The sequence below is a fragment of the Cherax quadricarinatus genome, chromosome 49 (genome assembly GCF_038502225.1).
Source record: "Cherax quadricarinatus isolate ZL_2023a chromosome 49, ASM3850222v1, whole genome shotgun sequence".
Lineage (NCBI taxonomy): Eukaryota > Metazoa > Arthropoda > Malacostraca > Decapoda > Parastacidae > Cherax > Cherax quadricarinatus.
The window spans coordinates 23734864-23755931 of record NC_091340.1 but is presented as its reverse complement, the minus strand read 5'-3'; the positions used below and the strand labels follow the sequence as shown (position 1 = coordinate 23755931).

Here is a 21068-nt window from a genome sequence, read left to right as displayed (position 1 = left end):
GATAAATTGGCTAAGCTGTATGCTTTCAAAGAGGGGGTAGATTACAATCTTGGGTTGTCAGTTAGCAGTTTGAGAACAATAATACGAAAAGAACTTCAAATGAACTTTATTGACTTAAGACTTAGGGAGATTGACATAAGTCAGTCCATCTATCATCATTCCATCATGCAGGAGGAGCCACATGTCTATGGTGCATCCAACAAGATAAGCAGACTCTTGGATGTCACTACTGCCCGGCTCCGGCTGGGTTACAAGTATCTTTGGCAGGTTAAATCACCACCACCAGATGTAGACCAAACGAAATGTAAACTTTGCCAGATGGACTATTGTCACACCCTGCGTCATTATGTACTGGAGTGTGATCAAATTAATGAATTTAGAAACAACTCACTCAGAAATGTTCAAGAAATGGCGAAGTATTTTATCCACAGTGGTATATTACAGACCATTCTGGAGAAATACCCTGACTTTGCTAGCTGTAAATAAAGCATTACCACATGTACTCACCTAGTTGAGGTTGCGGGGGTCGAGTCCGAGCTCCTGGCTCCGTGTGTGTGTGTGTGTGTGTGTGTGTGTGTGTGTGTGTGTGTGTGTGTGTGTGTGTGTGTGTGTGTGTGTGTGTGTGTGTGTGTGTGTGTGTGTGTGTGTGTGTGTGTGTGTGTGTGGGTGTGTGGGTGTGTGGGTGTGTGGGTGTGTGGGTGTGTGGGTGTGTGGGTGTGTGGGTGTGTGGGTGTGTGGGTGTGTGGGTGTGTGGGTGTGTGGGTGTGTGGATGTGTGGGTGTGTGGGTGTGTGGGTGTGTGGGTGTGTGGGTGTGTGGGTGTGTGGGTGTGTGGGTGTGTGGATGTGTGGGTGTGTGGGTGTGTGGGTGTGTGGGTGTGTGGGTGTGTGGGTGTGTGGGTGTGTGTGTCTGTGTGTGTGTGTGTGTGTGTGTGTGTGTGTGTGTCAGTGTCAGTGTCAGTACTCACCTATTTGTGGTTGCAGGGGTCGAGTCTTAGCTCCTGGCCCCGCCTCTTCACCGGTTGCTACTGGGCCCTCTCTCTCCCCGCTCCATGAGCTTTATCAAACCTCGTCTTAAAACTGTGTATGGTTCCTGCCTCCACTACGTCATTTTCTAGGCTATTCCACTGCCTTACAACTCTATGACTGAAGAAATACTTCCTAATATCTCTCTGACTCATTTGTGTCTTCAACTTCCAATTGTGGCCTCTTGTTTCTGTGTCCCCTCCCTGGAACATCCTGTCTTTGTCCACCTTGTCTATTCTACGCAGTATTTTATATGTCGTCATCATGTCTCCCCTGACCCTCCTGTCCTCCAGTGTCGTCAGGCCGATTTCCCTTAATCTTTCTTCATAGGACATTCCCCTTAGCTCTGGAACTAACCTTGTCGCAAACCTTTGTACTTTCTCTAGTTTCTTGACGTGCTTTATCAAGTGCGGGTTCCAAACAGGTGCTGCATACTCCAGTATGGGCCTGACATACACGGTGTACAGTGTCTTGAACGATTCCTTACTAAGGTATCGGAATGCTGTTCTCAGGTTTGCCAGGCGCCGATATGCTGCAGCAGTTATCTGGTTGATGTGTGCTTCCGGAGACATGCTCGGTGTTATACTCACCCCAAGATCTTTTTCCTTGAGTGAGGTTTGCAGTCTTTGGCCACCTAGCCTATACTCTGTCTGTGGTCTTCTGTGCCCTTCCCCTATCTTCATGACTTTGCATTTGGCAGGATTAAATTCGAGAAGCCATTTGCTGGACCAGGTGTCCAGTCTGTCCAGGTCTCTTTGAAGTCCTGCCTGGTCCTCATCAGATTTAATTCTCCTCATTAACTTCACATCATCTGCAAACAGGGACACTTCTGAGTCTAACCCTTCCATCATGTCGTTCACATATACCAAAAATAGCACTGGTCCTAGGACCGACCCCTGTGGGACCCCGCTCGTCACAGGTGCCCACTGTGATACATCATTACGTACCATGACTCGTTGTTTTCTCCCTGTCAGGTATTCTCTGATCCATTGCAGTGCCCTCCCTGTTATATGCGCCTGATGCTCTAGCTTCTGCACTAATCTCTTGTGAGGAACTGTGTCAAAGGCCTTCTTGCAGTCCAAGAAGATGCAATCAACCCACCCGTCTCTCTCGTGTCTTACTTCTGTTATTTTATCATAAAACTCCAGAAGGTTTGTGACACAGGATTTGCCTTCCATGAATCCGTGCTGGTTGGAATTTATACTCTTGTTCCGTTCCAGGTGCTCCACCACTCTCCTCCTGATAATCTTCTCCATAATTTTGCATAGTATACACGTCAATGACACAGGTCTATAGTTTAGTGCCTCTTTTCTGTCTCCTTTTTTAAAAATGGGAACTACATTTGCCGTCTTCCATACCTCAGGTAGTTGCCCAGTTTCCAGGGACGTGTTGAAGATTGTGGTAAGTGGCACGCACAACATATCTGCTCCCTCTCTAAGGACCCACGGGGAGATGTTGTCCGGTCCCATTGCCTTTGAGGTATCGATGTCCCTTAGCAGTTTCTTCACCTCCTCCTCATCTGTATGTATGTCGTCCAACACTTGTTGGTGTATTCCTTGCTGGTGTCCCCATCTGGTCTGTCCCCCCAGAGTCCTTCCTGTCTCTACTGTAAATACTTCCTTAAATCTCGTGTTGAGCTCCTCACATACCTCTTGATCGTTTCTTGTGAGTTCTCCACCTTCTTTCCTCAGCCTTATCACCTGGTCCTTGACTGTTGTCTTCCTCCTAATGTGGCTATACAGCAGTTTCGGGTCAGATTTGACTTTCGATGCTATGTCGTTTTCATACTGTCGCTGGGCCTCCCCCCTTATCTGTGCATACTCGTTTCTGGCTCTTCTACTAATCTCCTTGTTTTCCTGGGTCCTATGCCTCCTGTACCTTTTCCATTCTCTGTTGCACTTAGTTTTTGCCTCCCTACACTTTCGGGTAAACCAAGGACTCGTTTTGGTCTTCCTATTATTTCTGTTTCCCTTGGGAACAAAACTTTCCCCTGCCTCCTTGCACTTTGTTGCCACATATTCCATCATCTCGTTTACTGATTTTCCTGCCATTTCTCTGTCCCACTGAACCTCCTGCAGGAAGTTTCTCATACCTGTGTAGTCCCCCCTTTTATAGTTTGGCCTGACCCCTTCAGTTCCTGTTACCTTCTCCACTTGTAACTCTACTATATAATCAAAACTCAGAACCACATGATCTCTAGCTCCAAGGGGCCTCTCGTAAGTGATGTTCTGAATGTCTGAACTGCTCAGGGTGAACACAAGATCCAGTCTTGCTGGCTCATCCTCCCCTCTCTCTCTGGTTGTGTCCCTGACATGTTGATGCATGAGGTTTTCAAGTACCACATCCATCATCTTGGCTCTCCATGTTTCGGGACCCCCATGTGGCTCCAGGTTTTCCTAGTCGATCTCCCTGTGGTCGAAATCGCCCATTACCAGTAACTTTGCTCTGCTCGAGTGAGCTCTTCTTGCCACCTCAGCCAGTGTGTCCACCATCACCCTGTTGTTTTCTTCGTACTCCTCTCTTGGCCTCCTGCAGTTCTGTGGTGGGTTATACATCACTCCAATGACTACTTTATGTTCTCCGGACTGAATTGTACCTACAATGTAGTCTCTTTCTCCAATCATGTCCATGCCTTCCATTTCCTCAAATCCCCATTGGTGTTTTATGAGCAGTGCAACCCCTCCTCCCCCTCTACTCCTTCTATCTTTCCTCAGGATCTGATATCCCATTGGGAAGATTGTGTCTGTTATTGTCTCAGCGAGTTTTGTTTCTGTGACTGCTATGATGTCAGGGGATTTTTCACTGATTCTTTCGTTCCACTCCTCATGTTTATTCGTTATTCCATCCGCGTTTGTGTACCAAACTTTCAGTTTCTTTTCTATCATTGTGGTCATGCAAGAATATTGGGGTTGGGGGAGCGAGAGCCTTGGTGGGGGCCTATATGGGGCTGTGGTGTAGGTGGGGTTTGTGATGATGGGGGTGTGGTCAGAATGCCCATAAGGGACAGCTGTTGGGGTGAGGTTTGTGATATGGGGGTTGGTGGCAGAGGGAATAGTGAGTGGGTTGTAGTATAGGTTGCTCAGTTGCGTTGGGAATGTCGTGGTTGGAGTCTTTTGGTGGGAGATTCTGTGGGGTGTGTTTGCCCTTCCTCCTGTGTCTGGGTCCTGCTCATCTTTGTCATTGCCTCTCGTTCCTCCTTGCGTCTCTGTACCCTCTCTTTCAGTGTAGTCCTTTCTTCTTGTGTTCTGTCGCGGTCGAGGTATACTCTCTGGTACCCCTGTTTGTCCCTCAGTCTTGCTTTCTCTTGCAGAATCCTGGTTCGAACTGATTCTTCCTTGAAAATTACTTTGACAGGCCGTATCCTTCCACTCGCAAACCACCCAATTGTCAGTGTGTGTGTGTGTGTGTGTGTGTGTGTGTGTGTGTGTGTGTGTGTGTGTGTGTGTGTGTGTGTGTGTGTGTGTGTGTGTGTGTGTGTGTGTGTGTGTGTGTGTGTGTGTCTGTGTGTGTGTGTGTGTGTGTATGTGTGTGTGTGTGTGTGTGTGTGTGTGTGTGTGTGTGTGTGTGTGTGTGTGTGTGTGTGTGTGTGTGTGTGTGTGTGTGTGTGTGTGTGACTCAACAATCAATATTTGCACCAATAACTCACTACAGTTGTGACCGGGTGTGGAAGTGTGAATTGCTCATTACACAATAATTTGTTCATGATTGTAGCCATGTATAAACGTAAGTAACCATTCTTACAGTATTCATTACCTTTGTAACTTGTGAGTTCATTACCTTTGTAACTTGTGAGTTCATTACCTTTGTACCTAGTTCAGCTATCAAAACTTTGGGGGCCCAGTCCCTGGACCCATTGTGTACCTCTGTAATCTGTAAATACCTTTGTAACTTGTCATGATTGTGACCAGACCTACCTGGAGTTCATTACCTTTGTAAATTGTGAGTTCATTACCTCTGTAACTTGCTTGTCCAAATAAAAAAATATTATTTTTATTATTATTATTATTATTATTATTATTATTATTATTATTATTATTATTATTATTATTATTATTATTATTATTAAAGTATGAGGGTGATAACGAAGGGAGCAGCTAAAGAAGAGACCAAATAACTGCCATCTAGCATGAAGCCTGGATCTGTAATGTTGTTTCTCCAGTAACTTAACATCACAAAGTCATTTTTGTCTACTTATTTCACCTTTAAAAACAACAATATCAAGTTTTAACAGGCTAGAAAACGACACGTAGCAGCTACTGCAGGCGTCCAGAGCAGGAGGAAAGATCAACAAATATCCTTGTCTAGTGGAAGGAGCATGATTGGTGGAAGTAGCGAGGGAGGGAGGAAGGGAGGGAGAGAGGGAGGAAGGGAGGGAGAGAGCAGGTGAAGGTGCGAGGGAGGAAAGGAATGAATAACGGAGTATGAGAGAGAGGACTTGGGACACTTAGTTGTTTCATCTAAGCTAAGCAGAGAAGTGAGGTTATGCAATTTCTTTCATAATGAACGTGAAATACGATAAAAGAGCCAAAGAAAGAGCCATTTGGGTCTACATGGTCGTCTCTGTTTTTCTGGTGTGTTCCCTGCTGGCTTATTCTGTCTTGACAACTTTCCTGCTCTACAAGTAAGTTCCACAGTGACAACTACCATTAAATGTTTTACCTTCATAATTGGTATAAAATGCCTTACTTTGCTACAGTTATGTTCCACCGTGATAACTCGTGCTGGCAAGGATGGCTAATTATATTTGTATTTAACTGACATGCTTCACGTTTTACCTCACTGTGTGGTACAAAAAGTATGACTTTGGCCCTCCGTGTTGGTACGTATCTTTACTAAGATAACATCTTGGTACCTAACACTACATTATCTTGGTACCTAACATTACACTAAGGCTATCATATTCGTTCCTATAATTACCATGAAGACAACATCTTGGTACCTAACATTACAAAGAAGACATCATATTGGTACCTAACATTACAAAGAAGACATCATCTTGGTACCTAACATTACAAAGAAGACATCATACTGGTACCTAACATTACAAAGAAGACATCATCTTGGTACCTAACATTACAAAGAAGACATCATCTTGGTACCTAACATTACAAAGAAGACATCATATTGGTACCTAACATTACAAAGAAGACATCATCTTGGTACCTAACATTACAAAGAAGACATCATCTTGGTACCTAACATTACAAAGAAGACATCATCTTGGTACCTAACATTACAAAGAAGACATCATCTTGGTACCTAACAATACGCAGAAGACATCAACTTTGTTCCAAACATTACTCAAAAAACGCAACTTGTTATCTAACATAACACCAACAACAATGTTAGAGAAGTCAGAAACAATCATTTCACATTAGTTCACTGAAAAATTCATTGATTGTTTCCTTTATGAATACTTTCAAAGCAAGTCTTCGCATTAATTTAAAGATGAAGCTAAGAATAATATGTAACATAACAGCCAACACTTGGTAAACAGTGCGTACTTATCGGTATTTTTTTTCTACTTGTTAGCTATATTAGATTAGTAAAAAATTGAAGGTTAAAGTATGGGTGAAATTTATTCATTTTCTCTTGTTAATTTATTCCCTTTTCTGTCTTGGTTGTTAGTTATGCGTCAGGTAGAACAACGAACCTGATCATGTAAGTTACTTGCTAGAAGTTAGCACCTCCATCCCTACCACCACATTCATTCATTAATTCGTTCTCTCTCCCTCTCTCTTTTATACAGGGTTTTACAAGGTTTGGTTTAGGTTCATAATTTTATTTACAAGCTAACAGCTGTTACTTACATCACCTCATTTGAAAACATTTTTATTATGAGACATTCAAATAGTGAACAGGATGATGTTGGAACCATCTGAGGACCAGCGAGTTTTATTTAGTCAACTGACTATATTTCGCTTATGTTGTACGAACATGTTTTTGTCTGTCTGTCTGTCTGTCTCTCAGTCTTTTCTCACAGCAACACATTATATTCATCACAATCTTTTTTTTTATATTTTATTTAAAACAATACAATACATTAAATAGACAAAAGAACACAGTATCAGTTCTTACACAGAATTATAAATTTCATTGTCAAAATACACACAGACTTTTAACTTTGTGCTGACACACTGTCCCTCATCACCTACGTATTATATCCCACACACCTATGTTAAGCAAGATTACACAAGACTACATTACAATAAGCATTATTATTATTATTATTATCAACAAAGAAGCACCAAACCTACAATCTGCATTTATTTTCCACTTTGTTATTTATATATTATTAATCCTTCATACAGAATTCTCACAAATGCCATAACTGATTCTGCAACACACTGTTAATTTTATATTTGGAGGCACTTGTCACGAGTACCGATAATTTTGATAGATGTGATCCTGGCAGAAAAGTTTTTACTAATATCCCTCCTTCACCCCTAAGTAAAATAACTAATATCACCAACAGATTGGGATATATACAAACTTTTACTAGAGTTCATCAATTGTTGCATTACTATTATGACAATGGAGTGTATCACCACCCCAAAAAGTATGTACATTATTATATTTCCCTAAAAAAAAAAAACAGAAATTTACTATACATGAGAGTTGTTTAATAACCAATAAATTGTTCATCTGATATATTAAGAACTCAGCCATCAAGATAAATTAACCCTAGACACCATTTTACGGTACATCTTATCATGATTTCCTCATAATAACTCCAAACACAGGGAGCTTTCTTATCCATGACAGAATTACATTCACACACCACACACTACATTTACACACATGCACCTCCATACCCAGAGTCATTCACACTTGAACACCCAGGTGTTCTTGTGCCATCCCTGCATCAACACTTGAACACACAGGTGTTATTGTGCCATCCCTGCATCAACACTTGAACACACAGGTGTTTTTGTGCCATCCCTACAGCAACACTTGAACACCCAGGTGTTCTTGTGCCATCCCTGCACCAACACTTGAACACCCAGGTGTTCTTGTGCCATCCCTGCAGCAACACTTGAACACGCAGGTGTTCTTGTGCCATCCCTGCAGCAACACTTGAACACCCAGGTGTTCTTGTGCCATCCCTGCAGCAACACTTGAACACCCAGGTGTTCTTGTGCCATCCCTGCAGCAACACTTGAACACCCAGGTGTTCTTGTACCATCCCTGCATCAACACTTGAACACCCAGGTGTTCTTGTTCCATCCCTGCAGCAACACTTGAACACCCAGGTGTTCTTGTTCCATCCCTGCATCAACACTTGAACACGCAGGTGTTCTTGTTCCATCCCTGCATCAACACTTGAACACGCAGGTGTTCTTGTTCCATCCCTGCATCAACACTTGAACACGCAGGTGTTCTTGTTCCATCCCTGCATCAACACTTGAACACGCAGGTGTTCTTGTTCCATCCCTGCATCAACACTTGAACACGCAGGTGTTCTTGTTCCATCCCTGCAGCAACACTTGAACACCCAGGTGTTCTTGTTCCATCCCTGCATCAACACTTGAACACGCAGGTGTTCTTGTTCCAACCCTGCATCAACACTTGAACACGCAGGTGTTCTTGTTCCATCCCTGCATCAACACTTGAACACGCAGGTGTTCTTGTTCCATCCCTACATCAACACTTGAACACGCAGGTGTTCTTGTTCCATCCCTGTATCAACACTTGAACACGCAGGTGTTCTTGTTCCATCCCTGCATCAACACTTGAACACCCAGGTGTTCTTGTGCCATCCCTGCATCAACACTTGAACACGCAGGTGTTCTTGTTCCATCCCTGCATCAACACTTGAACACGCAGGTGTTCTTGTACCATCCCTGCATCAACACTTGAACACCCAGGTGTTCTTGTGCCATCCCTGCATCAACACTTGAACACCCAGGTGTTCTTGTTCCATCCCTGCATCAACACTTGAACACGCAGGTGTTCTTGTTCCATCCCTGCATCAACACTTGAACACGCAGGTGTTCTTGTTCCATCCCTGCATCAACACTTGAACACGCAGGTGTTCTTGTGCCATCCCTGCATCAACACTTGAACACCCAGGTGTTCTTGTACCATCCCTGCATCAACACTTGAACACGCAGGTGTTCTTGTGCCATCCCTGCATCAACACTTGAACACCCAGGTGTTCTTGTGCCATCCCTGCATCAACACTTGAACACGCAGGTGTTCTTGTGCCATCCCTGCATCAACACTTGAACACGCAGGTGTTCTTGTGCCATCCCTGCATCAACACTTGAACACGCAGGTGTTCTTGTGCCATCCCTGCAGCAACACTTGAACACCCAGGTGTTCTTGTACCATCCCTGCATCAACACTTGAACACGCAGGTGTTCTTGTACCATCCCTGCAGCAACACTTGAACACGCAGGTGTTCTTGTGCCATCCCTGCATCAACACTTGAACACCCAGGTGTTCTTGTGCCATCCCTGCAGCAACACTTGAACACCCAGGTGTTCTTGTACCATCCCTGCATCAACACTTGAACACCCAGGTGTTCTTGTGCCGTCCCTGCAGCAACACTTGAGCACCCAGGTGTTCTTGTGCCATCCCTGCAGCAACACTTGAACTCGCAGGTGTTCTTGTACCATCCCTGAAGCAACACTTGAACACCCAGGTGTTCTTGTTCAATCCCTGCATCAACACTTGAACACCCAGGTGTTCTTGTACCATCCCTGCATCAACACTTGAACACCCAGGTGTTCTTGTTCCATCCCTGCATCAACACTTGAACACGCAGGTGTTCTTGTACCATCCCTGCATCAACACTTGAACACCCAGGTGTTCTTGTGCCATCCCTGCAGCAACACTTGAACACCCAGGTGTTCTTGTACCATCCCTGCAGCAACTAAACGTTGCAACTAAACCATACCCCCGGCCGGATGTTACATTACTATCGTCTATCAGATGTTACATTACTATCGTCTATCAGATGTTACATTACTATCGTCTATCAGATGTTACATTACTATCGTCTATCAGATGTTACATTACTATCGTCTATCAGATGTTACATTACTATCGTCTATCAGATGTTACATTACTATCGTCTATCAGATGTTACATTACTATTCTGACACAGGAGTGTCTCACCACTCCAAAAGTACTTACAATATTATTTTCCCTAAAAAACAAAAAATTTCTATACATGAAAAATTTTTATGAACCACTAAATTGTTCATCTGATATATTATGATCTAAGCCAGAAAGATAAATTAACCCTGAACTCCATTTTACCTGACATATCATCTTGATTTCCTCATAATTACGCCACACACAGGGAGCTTTCTTATCTTAAAGAACATTACTTTCACACACACACACACACACTACATTTACACACATTCACCTCCATACTTAAAGCAATTCACACTTGCACACAGTTTTACTTGTTCCATTCCTGCAACAGCAACCGGAATCAGACTAGTTACCACCCAACCATAATCCGTTACACTTCATACCATCCACCCATGTCATTTGCTAAAACCATTCCCATACACGCCACCACCACTGAAAACCCGTGAAAACCCGACTACCAAAGAAAACCAGTCCCCTACATGGTTATCACTGTACCAAATGCAGGAGACGACTGACTGTAAGCTCTCTGTAGTTCTCTGGAAAACAAGCTCCCCACTGACTCCCATAAATAAGTTTGTTCCTACCAGCAGTCCTGTATATACGCGCTGCAATTGCCTTAATTCGAATCCTACCCCCAGCATCTTTCATTCCCCAGGAAATATACAGAAAATCCACTACCACATACATACTCACCCTTTTTACCTCCCTTGATACCCCTTTTACCTCTAATGTTAAAGCTCGCAGGGTCTCTACATTACCCCCGCCTAGCAGAGAAAAAACCCTCGCCAACCACATCTGTACCTCCCTCATTTCTTCACAAAAATAAACTGCATGAAATGCCGTTTCCAGCTCACCACACTGACTGCAGGACGGTTCCCTCACCAAACCCATTAAACTCAAAACTGCTTTTGAAGCTTCGATCCCCATCATGACTCCGTATACCAACTCACGTACCCTAGGCATTAACCTGAGCCTTCGGAAGTCTTCCCATATCGTTCCCCAATCATACAATGGATAGACCGATACGCCCTGCAGGATTTCCGTCCTCCCACTCAATGATACCAAACGCCCCACTGTCCTCCCACTCAATGATACCAAACGCCCCACTGTCCTCCCACTCAATGATACCAAACGCCCCACTTTAAGAGCTCTGCACCAGCAACGTTCTTACTCATTACTCACAACGTTTAATTAAGACACCTCACTAGTATATTTAACGATTAACAAACAAAATACATGAACGGAGGTACATATGCATTTTTTTAGGAAATATAATAGGAGTGCTCATCTAACTTATGAGGTTTCGAAGCTAATTTCTTGGGTAGCGTTAAGAATAAGTTGCACAATGTGTAGATGGGCATAGATGGATTCAAGAATGACTTGCCTAGTATGGGCCAGCAGGCTTGTTGCAGCATTCCTCCGCTGTGTTAATGTGTGATATCTAGCAGCTATTCTAGGTATTTCAGGAAGTTAAGAGCATGCTAAATTAATGTTTTTCAAGCGAGTTAAAAGAAGAGAAATTCCCATCGTAAACGAATTTGCGGTTGACAATGAGGAAGAATAATCCATAACCGTACTGTGTTTTTGTACAGGCAAGCTGACTCTTTATGCACCGTCCAGGGCAGACCACCATACTACCTGCCTACTGACATCGAGGACATCTTCAACTACATCAGCCACAACACCGCACCTAACTGCTCCAACCCTCTGATGGTACCAGGATCCACTCTCCTCCAGGGAGACAATACCTCGGTGAGATATTACCTAAATTTTGTTTTTAAGTCAACACTGGATGAGCCAGGAGTATGTTGCTACCATACGCGATATGAGAGTTGAACTGCAGTGCAACATGGTAGATCCAGTGATGCCAAAGGATGAATATGATACCAATATCCAATTCATCAAGAAAAATCTGACACGGATCTCTCATAAAATGAACAATTCAGCAGCATCCTTTGGCTCTATATCTGGCCAGGATAGATAAGTTAGTTGGGTTCGGAGTGGTGAACTCCATAGGGCAGAGAGGCCACCAAGACTAAAACCTATATCCGTTAACGTTTAGCGCTTCCCCCTTGATTATAATATTATTAATAATATATCCGTTAACCTTCCTGATTAATTTGTAGCATAAACATGATGAGTGGCAGCATTAACATGATGAGTGGTAGCATTAACATGATGAGTGGTAGCAGAAACATGATGAGTGGTAGCATTAACATGATGAGTGGCAGCATTAACATGATGAGTGGCAGCATTAACATGATGAGTGGTAGCAGAAACATGATGAGTGGCAGCATTAACATGATGAGTGGCAGCATTAACATGATGAGTGGCAGCATTAACATGATGAGTGGCAGCATAAACATGAGTGGCAGCAGAAACATGATGAGTGGCAGCATTAACATGATGAGTGGCAGCATTAACATGATGAGTGGTAGCAGAAACATGATGAGTGGCAGCATTAACATGATGAGTGGCAGCATTAACATGATGAGTGGCAGCATAAACATGAGTGGCAGCAGAAACATGATGAGTGGCAGCATTAACATGATGAGTGGCAGCATAAACATGAGTGGCAGCAGAAACATGATGAGTGGCAGCATTAACATGATGAGTGGCAGCATAAACATGAGTGGCAGCATTAACATGATGAGTGGCAGCATTAACATGATGAGTGGCAGCATAAACATGAGTGGCAGCAGAAACATGATGAGTGGCAGCATTAACATGATGAGTGGCAGCATAAACATGATGAGTGGCATCATTAACATGATGAGTGGCAGCATAAACATGAGTGGCAGCAGAAACATGATGAGTGGCAGCATTAACATGATGAGTGGCAGCATAAACATGATGAGTGGCAGCATAAACATGAGTGGCAGCAGAAACATGATGAGTGGCAGCATAAACATGAGTGGCAGCAGAAACATGATGAGTGGCAGCATTAACATGATGAGTGGCAGCATAAACATGATGAGTGGCAGCATTAACATGATGAGTGGCAGCATAAACATGAGTGGCAGCAGAAACATGATGAGTGGCAGCATTAACATGATGAGTGGCAGCATAAACATGATGAGTGGCAGCATTAACATGATGAGTGGCAGCATAAACATGAGTGGCAGCAGAAACATGATGAGTGGCAGCAGAAACATGATGAGTGGCAGCAGAAACATGATGAGATATATATATATATATATATATATATATATATATATATATATATATATATATATATATATATATATATATATATATATATATATATATATATATATATATATATATATATATATATATATATATATATATATATATATATATATATATATATATATATATATATATATATAATAATAATAAAATTATCATGTTTTATTTACTATATAGTGCTTAATAATAATGTTGAAATATTCAATAGCATAATCAGATTCAACTTATCGAAAACCAAGTTTTTCTTCACCTTAATAAATAGTTTTTACAGATGCCGGGAAAATACCGGCGAATAAAAAAAAAAAAAAAAAGAGTAATCATTAACATTGTGGGTTTGTTTGGGTAACAAGTGTTTGCGAGAATGTCAGTTTCTGTCTTTCATCACGACTTTTATGAGGATTAAGATAATGATATTGTTGAGTTTGGTCAGTTATCGGGCCACGAGGGGACGTACATCTGCCTGGACGAACTACCTGCTACACCACACTCCTGCAGGATATACAGCTTCGGCGTCAACCGCGAAGATGTTGCATTTGAGAAAACGGTAAGACGGGGTGTTATTATTTGTTTTATTGTTTATTTGTGTAGTTACAGATGCATTACCTTACTTCGGGTAAACATAATTTTATCAAGTTGAGAGAAGTAGATATTCCAGCTCTACTTCAATTGAACGACCCACAGAGGTTTAACGCTTCGTTTGAAAATAATATAATGTACCAACAGTTTTATTAGTGTCGTGTAACTTTGTCAAGGATTACATTCGTTGCAACATTTACTGCTTAATCTTAAATGTCATCAACTCCGTCTGTGAAGAATTAATATCTAGTGTTGTCTTGTTACTTAATATTTCTTAATTTTCACTTAGAACATCTAATACTTCTCGTTAAGAGGCGACTTAAATGTCGGGAGCAATGAGCTAGTAACACCTGTGTAAATGTCGGGAGCAATGAGCTAGTAACACCTGTGTAAATGTCGGGAGCAATGAGCTAGTAACACCTGTGTAAATGTCAGGAGCAAGGAGCTAGTAACACCTGTGTAAATGTCGAGAGCAATGAGCTAGTAACACCTGTGTAAATGTCGAGAGCAATGAGCTAGTAACACCTGTGTAAATGTCGAGAGCAATAAGCTAGTAACACCTGTGTAAATGTCAGGAGCAAGGAGCTAGTAACACCTGTGTAAATGTCGAGAGCAATGAGCTAGTAACACCTGTGTAAATGTCGAGAGCAATGAGCTAGTAACACCTGTGTAAATGTCGAGAGCAATAAGCTAGTAACACCTGTGTAAATGTCGAGAGCAATAAGCTAGTAACACATGTGTAAATGTCGAGAGCAATGAGCTAGTAACACCTGTGTAAATGTCGAGAGCAAAAAGCTAGTAACACCTGTGTAAATGTCGGGAGCAATAAGCTAGTAACACCTGTGTAAATGTCGGGAGCAATGAGCTAGTAACACCTGTGTAAATGTCGAGAGCAATAAGCTAGTAACACCTGTGTAAATGTCGGGAGCAATGAGCTAGTAACACCTGTGTAAATGTCGAGAGCAATGAGCTAGTAACACCTGTGTAAATGTCGAGAGCAATGAGCTAGTAACACCTGTGTAAATGTCGAGAGCAATGAGCTAGTAACACCTGTGTAAATGTCGGGAGCAATGAGCTAGTAACACCTGTGTAAATGTCTGGAGCAATGAGCTAGTAACACCTGTGTAAATGTCGGGAGCAATGAGCTAGTAACACCTGTGTAAATGTCGGGAGCAATGAGCTACTAACACCTGTGTAAATGTCGGGAACAATGAGCTAGTAACACCTGTGTAAATGTCGGGAGCAATGAGCTAGTAACACCTGTGTAAACGTCGGGAGCAATGAGCTAGTAACACCTGTGTAAATGTCGGGAGCAATGAGCTAGTAACACCTGTGTAAATGTCGGGAACAATGAGCTAGTAACACCTGTGTAAATGTCGGGAGCAATGTGCTAGTAACACCTGTGTAAACGTCGGGAGCAATGAGCTAATAACACCTGTGTAAATGTCGGGAGCAATGAACTAGTAACACCTGTGTAAATGTCGGGAGCAATGAGCTAGTAACACCTGTGTAAATGTCGGGAGCAATGAGCTAGTAACACCTGTGTAAATGTCGGGAGCAATGAGCTAGTAACACCTGTATAAATGTCGGGAGCAATGAACTAGTAACACCTGTGTAAATGTCGGGAGCAATGAGCTAGTAACACCTGTGTAAATGTCGGGAGCAATGAGCTAGTAACACCTGTGTAAATGTCGGGAGCAATGAGCTAGTAACACCTGTGTAAATGTCGGGAGCAATGAGCTAGTAACACCTGTGTAAATGTCGGGAGCAATGAACTAGTAAAACCTGTGTAAATGTCGGGAGCAATGAGCTAGTAACACCTCCTGTATAAATGTCGAGAGCAATGAGCTAGTAACACCTGTATAAATGTCGGGAGCAATGAGCTAGTAACACCTGTGTAAATGTCGGGAGCAATGAACTAGTAACACCTGTGTAAATGTCGGGAGCAATGAACTAGTAACACCTGTGTAAATGTCGGGAGCAATGAGCTAGAAACACCTGTGTAAATGTCGGGAGCAATGAGCTAGTAACGCCTGTGTAAATGTCGGGAGCAATGAGCTAGTAACACCTCCTGTAAATGTCGGGAGCAATGAGCTAGTAACACCTCCTGTAAATGTCGGGAGCAATGAGCAAGTAACACCTGTGTAAATGTCGGGAGCCATGAGCTAGTAACACCTGTGTATAAATGTCAGGAGCAATGAGCTAGTAACACCTGTATAAATGTCGGGAGCAATGAGCTAGTAACACCTTCTGTATAAATGTCGGGAGCAATGAGTTAGTAACACCTGTATAAATGTCGGGAGCAATGAGCTAGTAACACCTTCTGTATAAATGTCGGGAGCAATGAGCTAGTAACACCTCCTGTATAAATGTCAGGAGCAATGAGCTAGTAACACCTGTATAAATGTCGGGAGCAATGAGCTAGTAACACCTCCTGTATAAATGTCGGGAGCAATGAGCTAGTAAAACCTACTGTATAAATGTCGGGAGCAATGAGATAGTAACACCTCCTGTATAAATGTCGGGAGCAATGAGCTAGTAACACCTGTATAAATGCCGGGAGCAATGAGCTAGTAACACCTCCTGTATAAATGTCGGGAGCAATGAGCTAGTAACACCTCCTGTATAAATGTCGGGAGCAATGAGCTAGTAACACCTTCTGTATAAATGTCGGGAGCAATGAGTTAGTAACACCTGTATAAATGTCGGGAGCAATGAGCTAGTAACACCTTCTGTATAAATGTCGGGAGCAATGAGCTAGTAACACCTCCTGTATAAATGTCGGGAGCAATGAGCTAGTAACACCTGTATAAATGTCGGGAGCAATGAGCTAGTAACACCTCCTGTATAAATGTCGAGAGCAATGAGATATTAACACCTCCTGTATAAATGTCGGGAGCAATGAGCTAATAACACCTCCTGTATAAATGTCGGGAGCAATGAGCTAGTAACACCTCCTGTATAAATGTCGGGAGCAATGAGCTAGTAACACCTCCTGTATAAATGTCGGGAGCAATGAGCTAGTAACACCTTCTGTATAAATGTCGGGAGCAATGAGTTAGTAACACCTGTATAAATGTCGGGAGCAATGAGCTAGTAACACCTACTGTATAAATGTCAGGAGCAATGAGCTAGTAACACCTGTATAAATGTCGGGAGCAATGAGCTAGAAACACCTCCTGTATAAATGTCGGGAGCAATGAGCTAGTAAAACCTACTGTATAAATGTCGGGAGCAATGAGCTAGTAACACCTCCTGTATAAATGTCGGGAGCAATGAGCTAGTAACAACTGCATAAATGTCGGGAGCAATGAGCTAGTAACACCTGTATAAATGTCGGGAGCAATGAGCTAGTAACACCTCCTGTATAAATGTCGGGAGCAATGAGCTAGTAACACCTCCTGTATAAATGTCGGGAGCAATGAGCTAGTAACACCTGTGTAAATGTCGGGAGCAATGAGCTAGTAACACCTCCTGTATAAATGTCGGGAGCAATGAGCTAGTAACACCTCCTGTGTAAATGTCGGGAAATGTCACCTGGTAGCTAAACACCTGTCGGGAGCAAGGAGCTAGTAACACCTGTGTAAATGTCGCGAGCAATGAGCTAGTAACACCTATGTAAATGTCGGGAGCAATGAGCTAGTAACACCTGTGTAAATGTCGCGAGCAATGAGCTATTAACACCTTTGTAAATGTCGGGAGCAATGAGCTAGTAACAACTGTGTAAATGTCGGGAGCAATGAGCTAGTAACACCTGTGTAAATGTCGGGAGCAATGAGCTAGTAACACCTGTGTAAATGTCGGGAGCAATGAGCTAGAAACACCTGTGTAAATGTCGGGAGCAATGAGCTAGTAACACCTGTGTAAATGTCGGGAGCAATGAGCTAGTAACACCTGTGTAAATGTCGGGAGCAATGAGCTAGTAACACCTGTGTAAATGTCGGGAGCAATGAGCTAGTAACACCTGTGTAAATGTCGGGAGCAATGAGCTAGTAACACCTGTGTAAATGTCGGGAGCAATGAGCTAGTAACACCTGTGTAAATGTCGGGAGCAATGAGCTAGTAACACCTGTGTAAATGTCGGGAGCAATGAGCTAGTAACACCTGTGTAAATGTCGGGAGCAATGAGCTAGTAACACCTGTGTAAATGTCGGGAGCAATGAGCTAGTAACACCTGTGTAAATGTCGGGAGCAATGAGCTAGTAACACCTGTGTATAAATGTAGTGAGCAATGAGCTAGTAACACCTGTGTAAATGTCGGGAGCAATGAGCTAGTAACACCTGTGTAAATGTCGGGAGCAATGAGCTAGTAACACCTGTGTAAATGTCGGGAGCAATGAGCTAGTAACACCTCCTGTATAAATGTCGGGAGCAATGAGCTAGTAACACCTCCTGTATAAATGTCGGGAGCAATGAGCTAGTAACACCTTCTGTATAAATGTCGGGAGCAATGAGCTAGTAACACCTGTATAAATGTCGGGAGCAATGAGCTAGTAACACCTGTATAAATGTCGGGAGCAATGAGCTAATAACACCTCCTGTATAAATGTAAATGTCGTATAAATGTCGGGAGCAATGAGCTAGTAACACCTGTGTATAAATGTCGGGAGCAATGAGCAATGAGCTAGTAACACCTCCTGTATAAATGTCGGGAGCAATGAGCTAGTAACACCTCCTGTATAATGTCGGGAGCAATGAGCTAGTAACACCTGTGTAAATGTCGGGAGCAAGGAGCTAGTAACACCTGTGTATAAATGTAGGGAGCAATGAGCTAGTAACACCTCCTGTATAAATGTCGGGAGCAATGAGCTAGTAACACCTGTGTAAATGTCGGGAGCAATGAGCTAGTAACACCTGTGTAAATGTCGGGAGCAATGAGCTAGTAACACCTGTGTAAATGTCGGGAGCAATGAGCTAGTAACACCTGTGTAAATGTCGGGAGCAATGAGCTAGTAACACCTGTGTAAATGTCGGGAGCAATGAGCTAGTAACACCTGTGTAAATGTCGGGAGCAATGAGCTAGTAACACCTGTGTAAATGTCGGGAGCAATGAGCTAGTAACACCTGTGTAAATGTCGGGAGCAATGAGCTAGTAACACCTGTGTAAATGTCGGGAGCAATGAGCTAGTAACACCTGTGTAAATGTCGGGAGCAATGAGCTAGTAACACCTGTGTAAATGTCGGGAGCAATGAGCTAGTAACACCTGTGTAAATGTCGGGAGCAATGAGCTAGTAACACCTGTGTAAATGTCGGGAGCAATGAGCTAGTAACACCTGTGTAAATGTCGGGAGCAATGAGCTAGTAACACCTGTGTAAATGTCGGGAGCAATGAGCTAGTAACACCTGTGTAAATGTCGGGAGCAATGAGCTAGTAACACCTGTGTAAATGTCGGGAGCAATGAGCTAGTAACACCTGTGTAAATGTCGGGAGCAATGAGCTAGTAACACCTGTGTAAATGTCGGGAGCAATGAGCTAGTAACACCTGTGTAAATGTCGGGAGCAATGAGCTAGTAACACCTGTGTAAATGTCGGGAGCAATGAGCTAGTAACACCTGTGTAAATGTCGGGAGCAATGAGCTAGTAACACCTGTGTAAATGTCGGGAGCAATGAGCTAGTAACACCTGTGTAAATGTCGGGAGCAATGAGCTAGTAACACCTGTGTAAATGTCGGGAGCAATGAGCTAGTAACACCTGTGTAAATGTCGGGAGCAATGAGCTAGTAACACCTGTGTAAATGTCGGGAGCAATGAGCTAGTAACACCTGTGTAAATGTCGGGAGCAATGAGCTAGTAACACCTGTGTAAATGTCGGGAGCAATGAGCTAGTAACACCTGTGTAAATGTCGGGAGCAATGAGCTAGTAACACCTGTGTAAATGTCGGGAGCAATGAGCTAGTAACACCTGTGTAAATGTCGGGAGCAATGAGCTAGTAACACCTGTGTAAATGTCGGGAGCAATGAGCTAGTAACACCTGTGTAAATGTCGGGAGCAATGAGCTAGTAACACCTGTGTAAATGTCGAGAGCAATGAGCTAGTAACACCTGCATAAATGTCGGGAGCAATGAGCTAGTAACACCTGTGTAAATGTCGGGAGCAATGAGCTAGTAACGCCTGTGTAAATGTCGGGAGCAATGAGCTAGTAACACCTCCTGTATAAATGTCGGGAGCAATGAGATATTAACACCTCCTGTATAAATGTCGGGAGCAATGAGCTAATAACACCTCCTGTATAAATGTCGGGAGCAATGAGCTAGTAACACCTCCTGTATAAATGTCGGGAGCAATGAGCTAGTAACACCTCCTGTATAAATGTCGGGAGCAATGAGCTAGTAACACCTTCTGTATAAATGTCGGGAGCAATGAGTTAGTAACACCTGTATAAATGTCGGGAGCAATGAGCTAGTAACACCTTCTGTATAAATGTCGGGAGCAATGAGCTAGTAACACCTCCTGTATAAATGTCAGGAGCAATGAGCTAGTAACACCTGTATAAATGTCGGGAGCAATGAGCTAGTAACACCTGTGTAAATGTCGGGAGCAATGAGCTAGTAAAACCTACTGTATAAATGTCGGGAGCAATGAGCTAGTAACACCTCCTGTATAAATGTCGGGAGCAATGAGCTAGTAACACCTGTATAAATGTCGGGAGCAATGAGCTAGTAACACCTCCTGTATAAATGTCGGGAGCAATGAGCTAGTAACACCTCCTGTATAAATGTCGGGAGCAATGAGCTAGTAACACCTGTGTAAATGTCGGGAGCAAGGAGCTAGTAACACCTGTGTAAATGTCGCGAGCAATGAGCTAGTAACACCTATGTAAATGTCGGGAGCAATGAGCTAGTAACACCTGTGTAAATGTCGCGAGCAATGAGCTATTAACACCTTTGTAAATGTCGGGAGCAATGAGCTAGTAACACCTCCTGTATAAATGTCGAGAGCAATGAGCTAGTAACACCTGTATAAATGTCGGGAGCAATGAGTTAGTAACACCTGTGTATAAATGTCGGGAGCAATGAGCTAGTAACACCTTCTGTATAAATGTCGGGAGCAATGAGCTAGTAACACCTCCTGTATAAATGTCGGGAGCAATGAGCTAGTAACACCTTCTGTATAAATGTCGGGAGCAATGAGTTAGTAACACCTG

General features: G+C 43.0%; 1 protein-coding gene across 1 annotated transcript in view; it reads left to right on the top strand.

Annotated features, from left to right (window-relative positions):
• Positions 1–5403: 5403 nt before the first annotated feature.
• Positions 5404–21068, top strand: part of LOC128697055 (uncharacterized) — a 41800-nt gene continuing 26135 nt past the window's right edge. Inside the window, exons 1-3 of the mRNA XM_070095087.1 lie at positions 5404–5645; positions 11725–11884; positions 13776–13889. Coding sequence (XP_069951188.1) covers positions 5524–5645; positions 11725–11884; positions 13776–13889 — 396 coding nt within the window. The 5' untranslated portion in view covers positions 5404–5523. The remainder of the gene's footprint in view (positions 5646–11724; positions 11885–13775; positions 13890–21068) is intronic.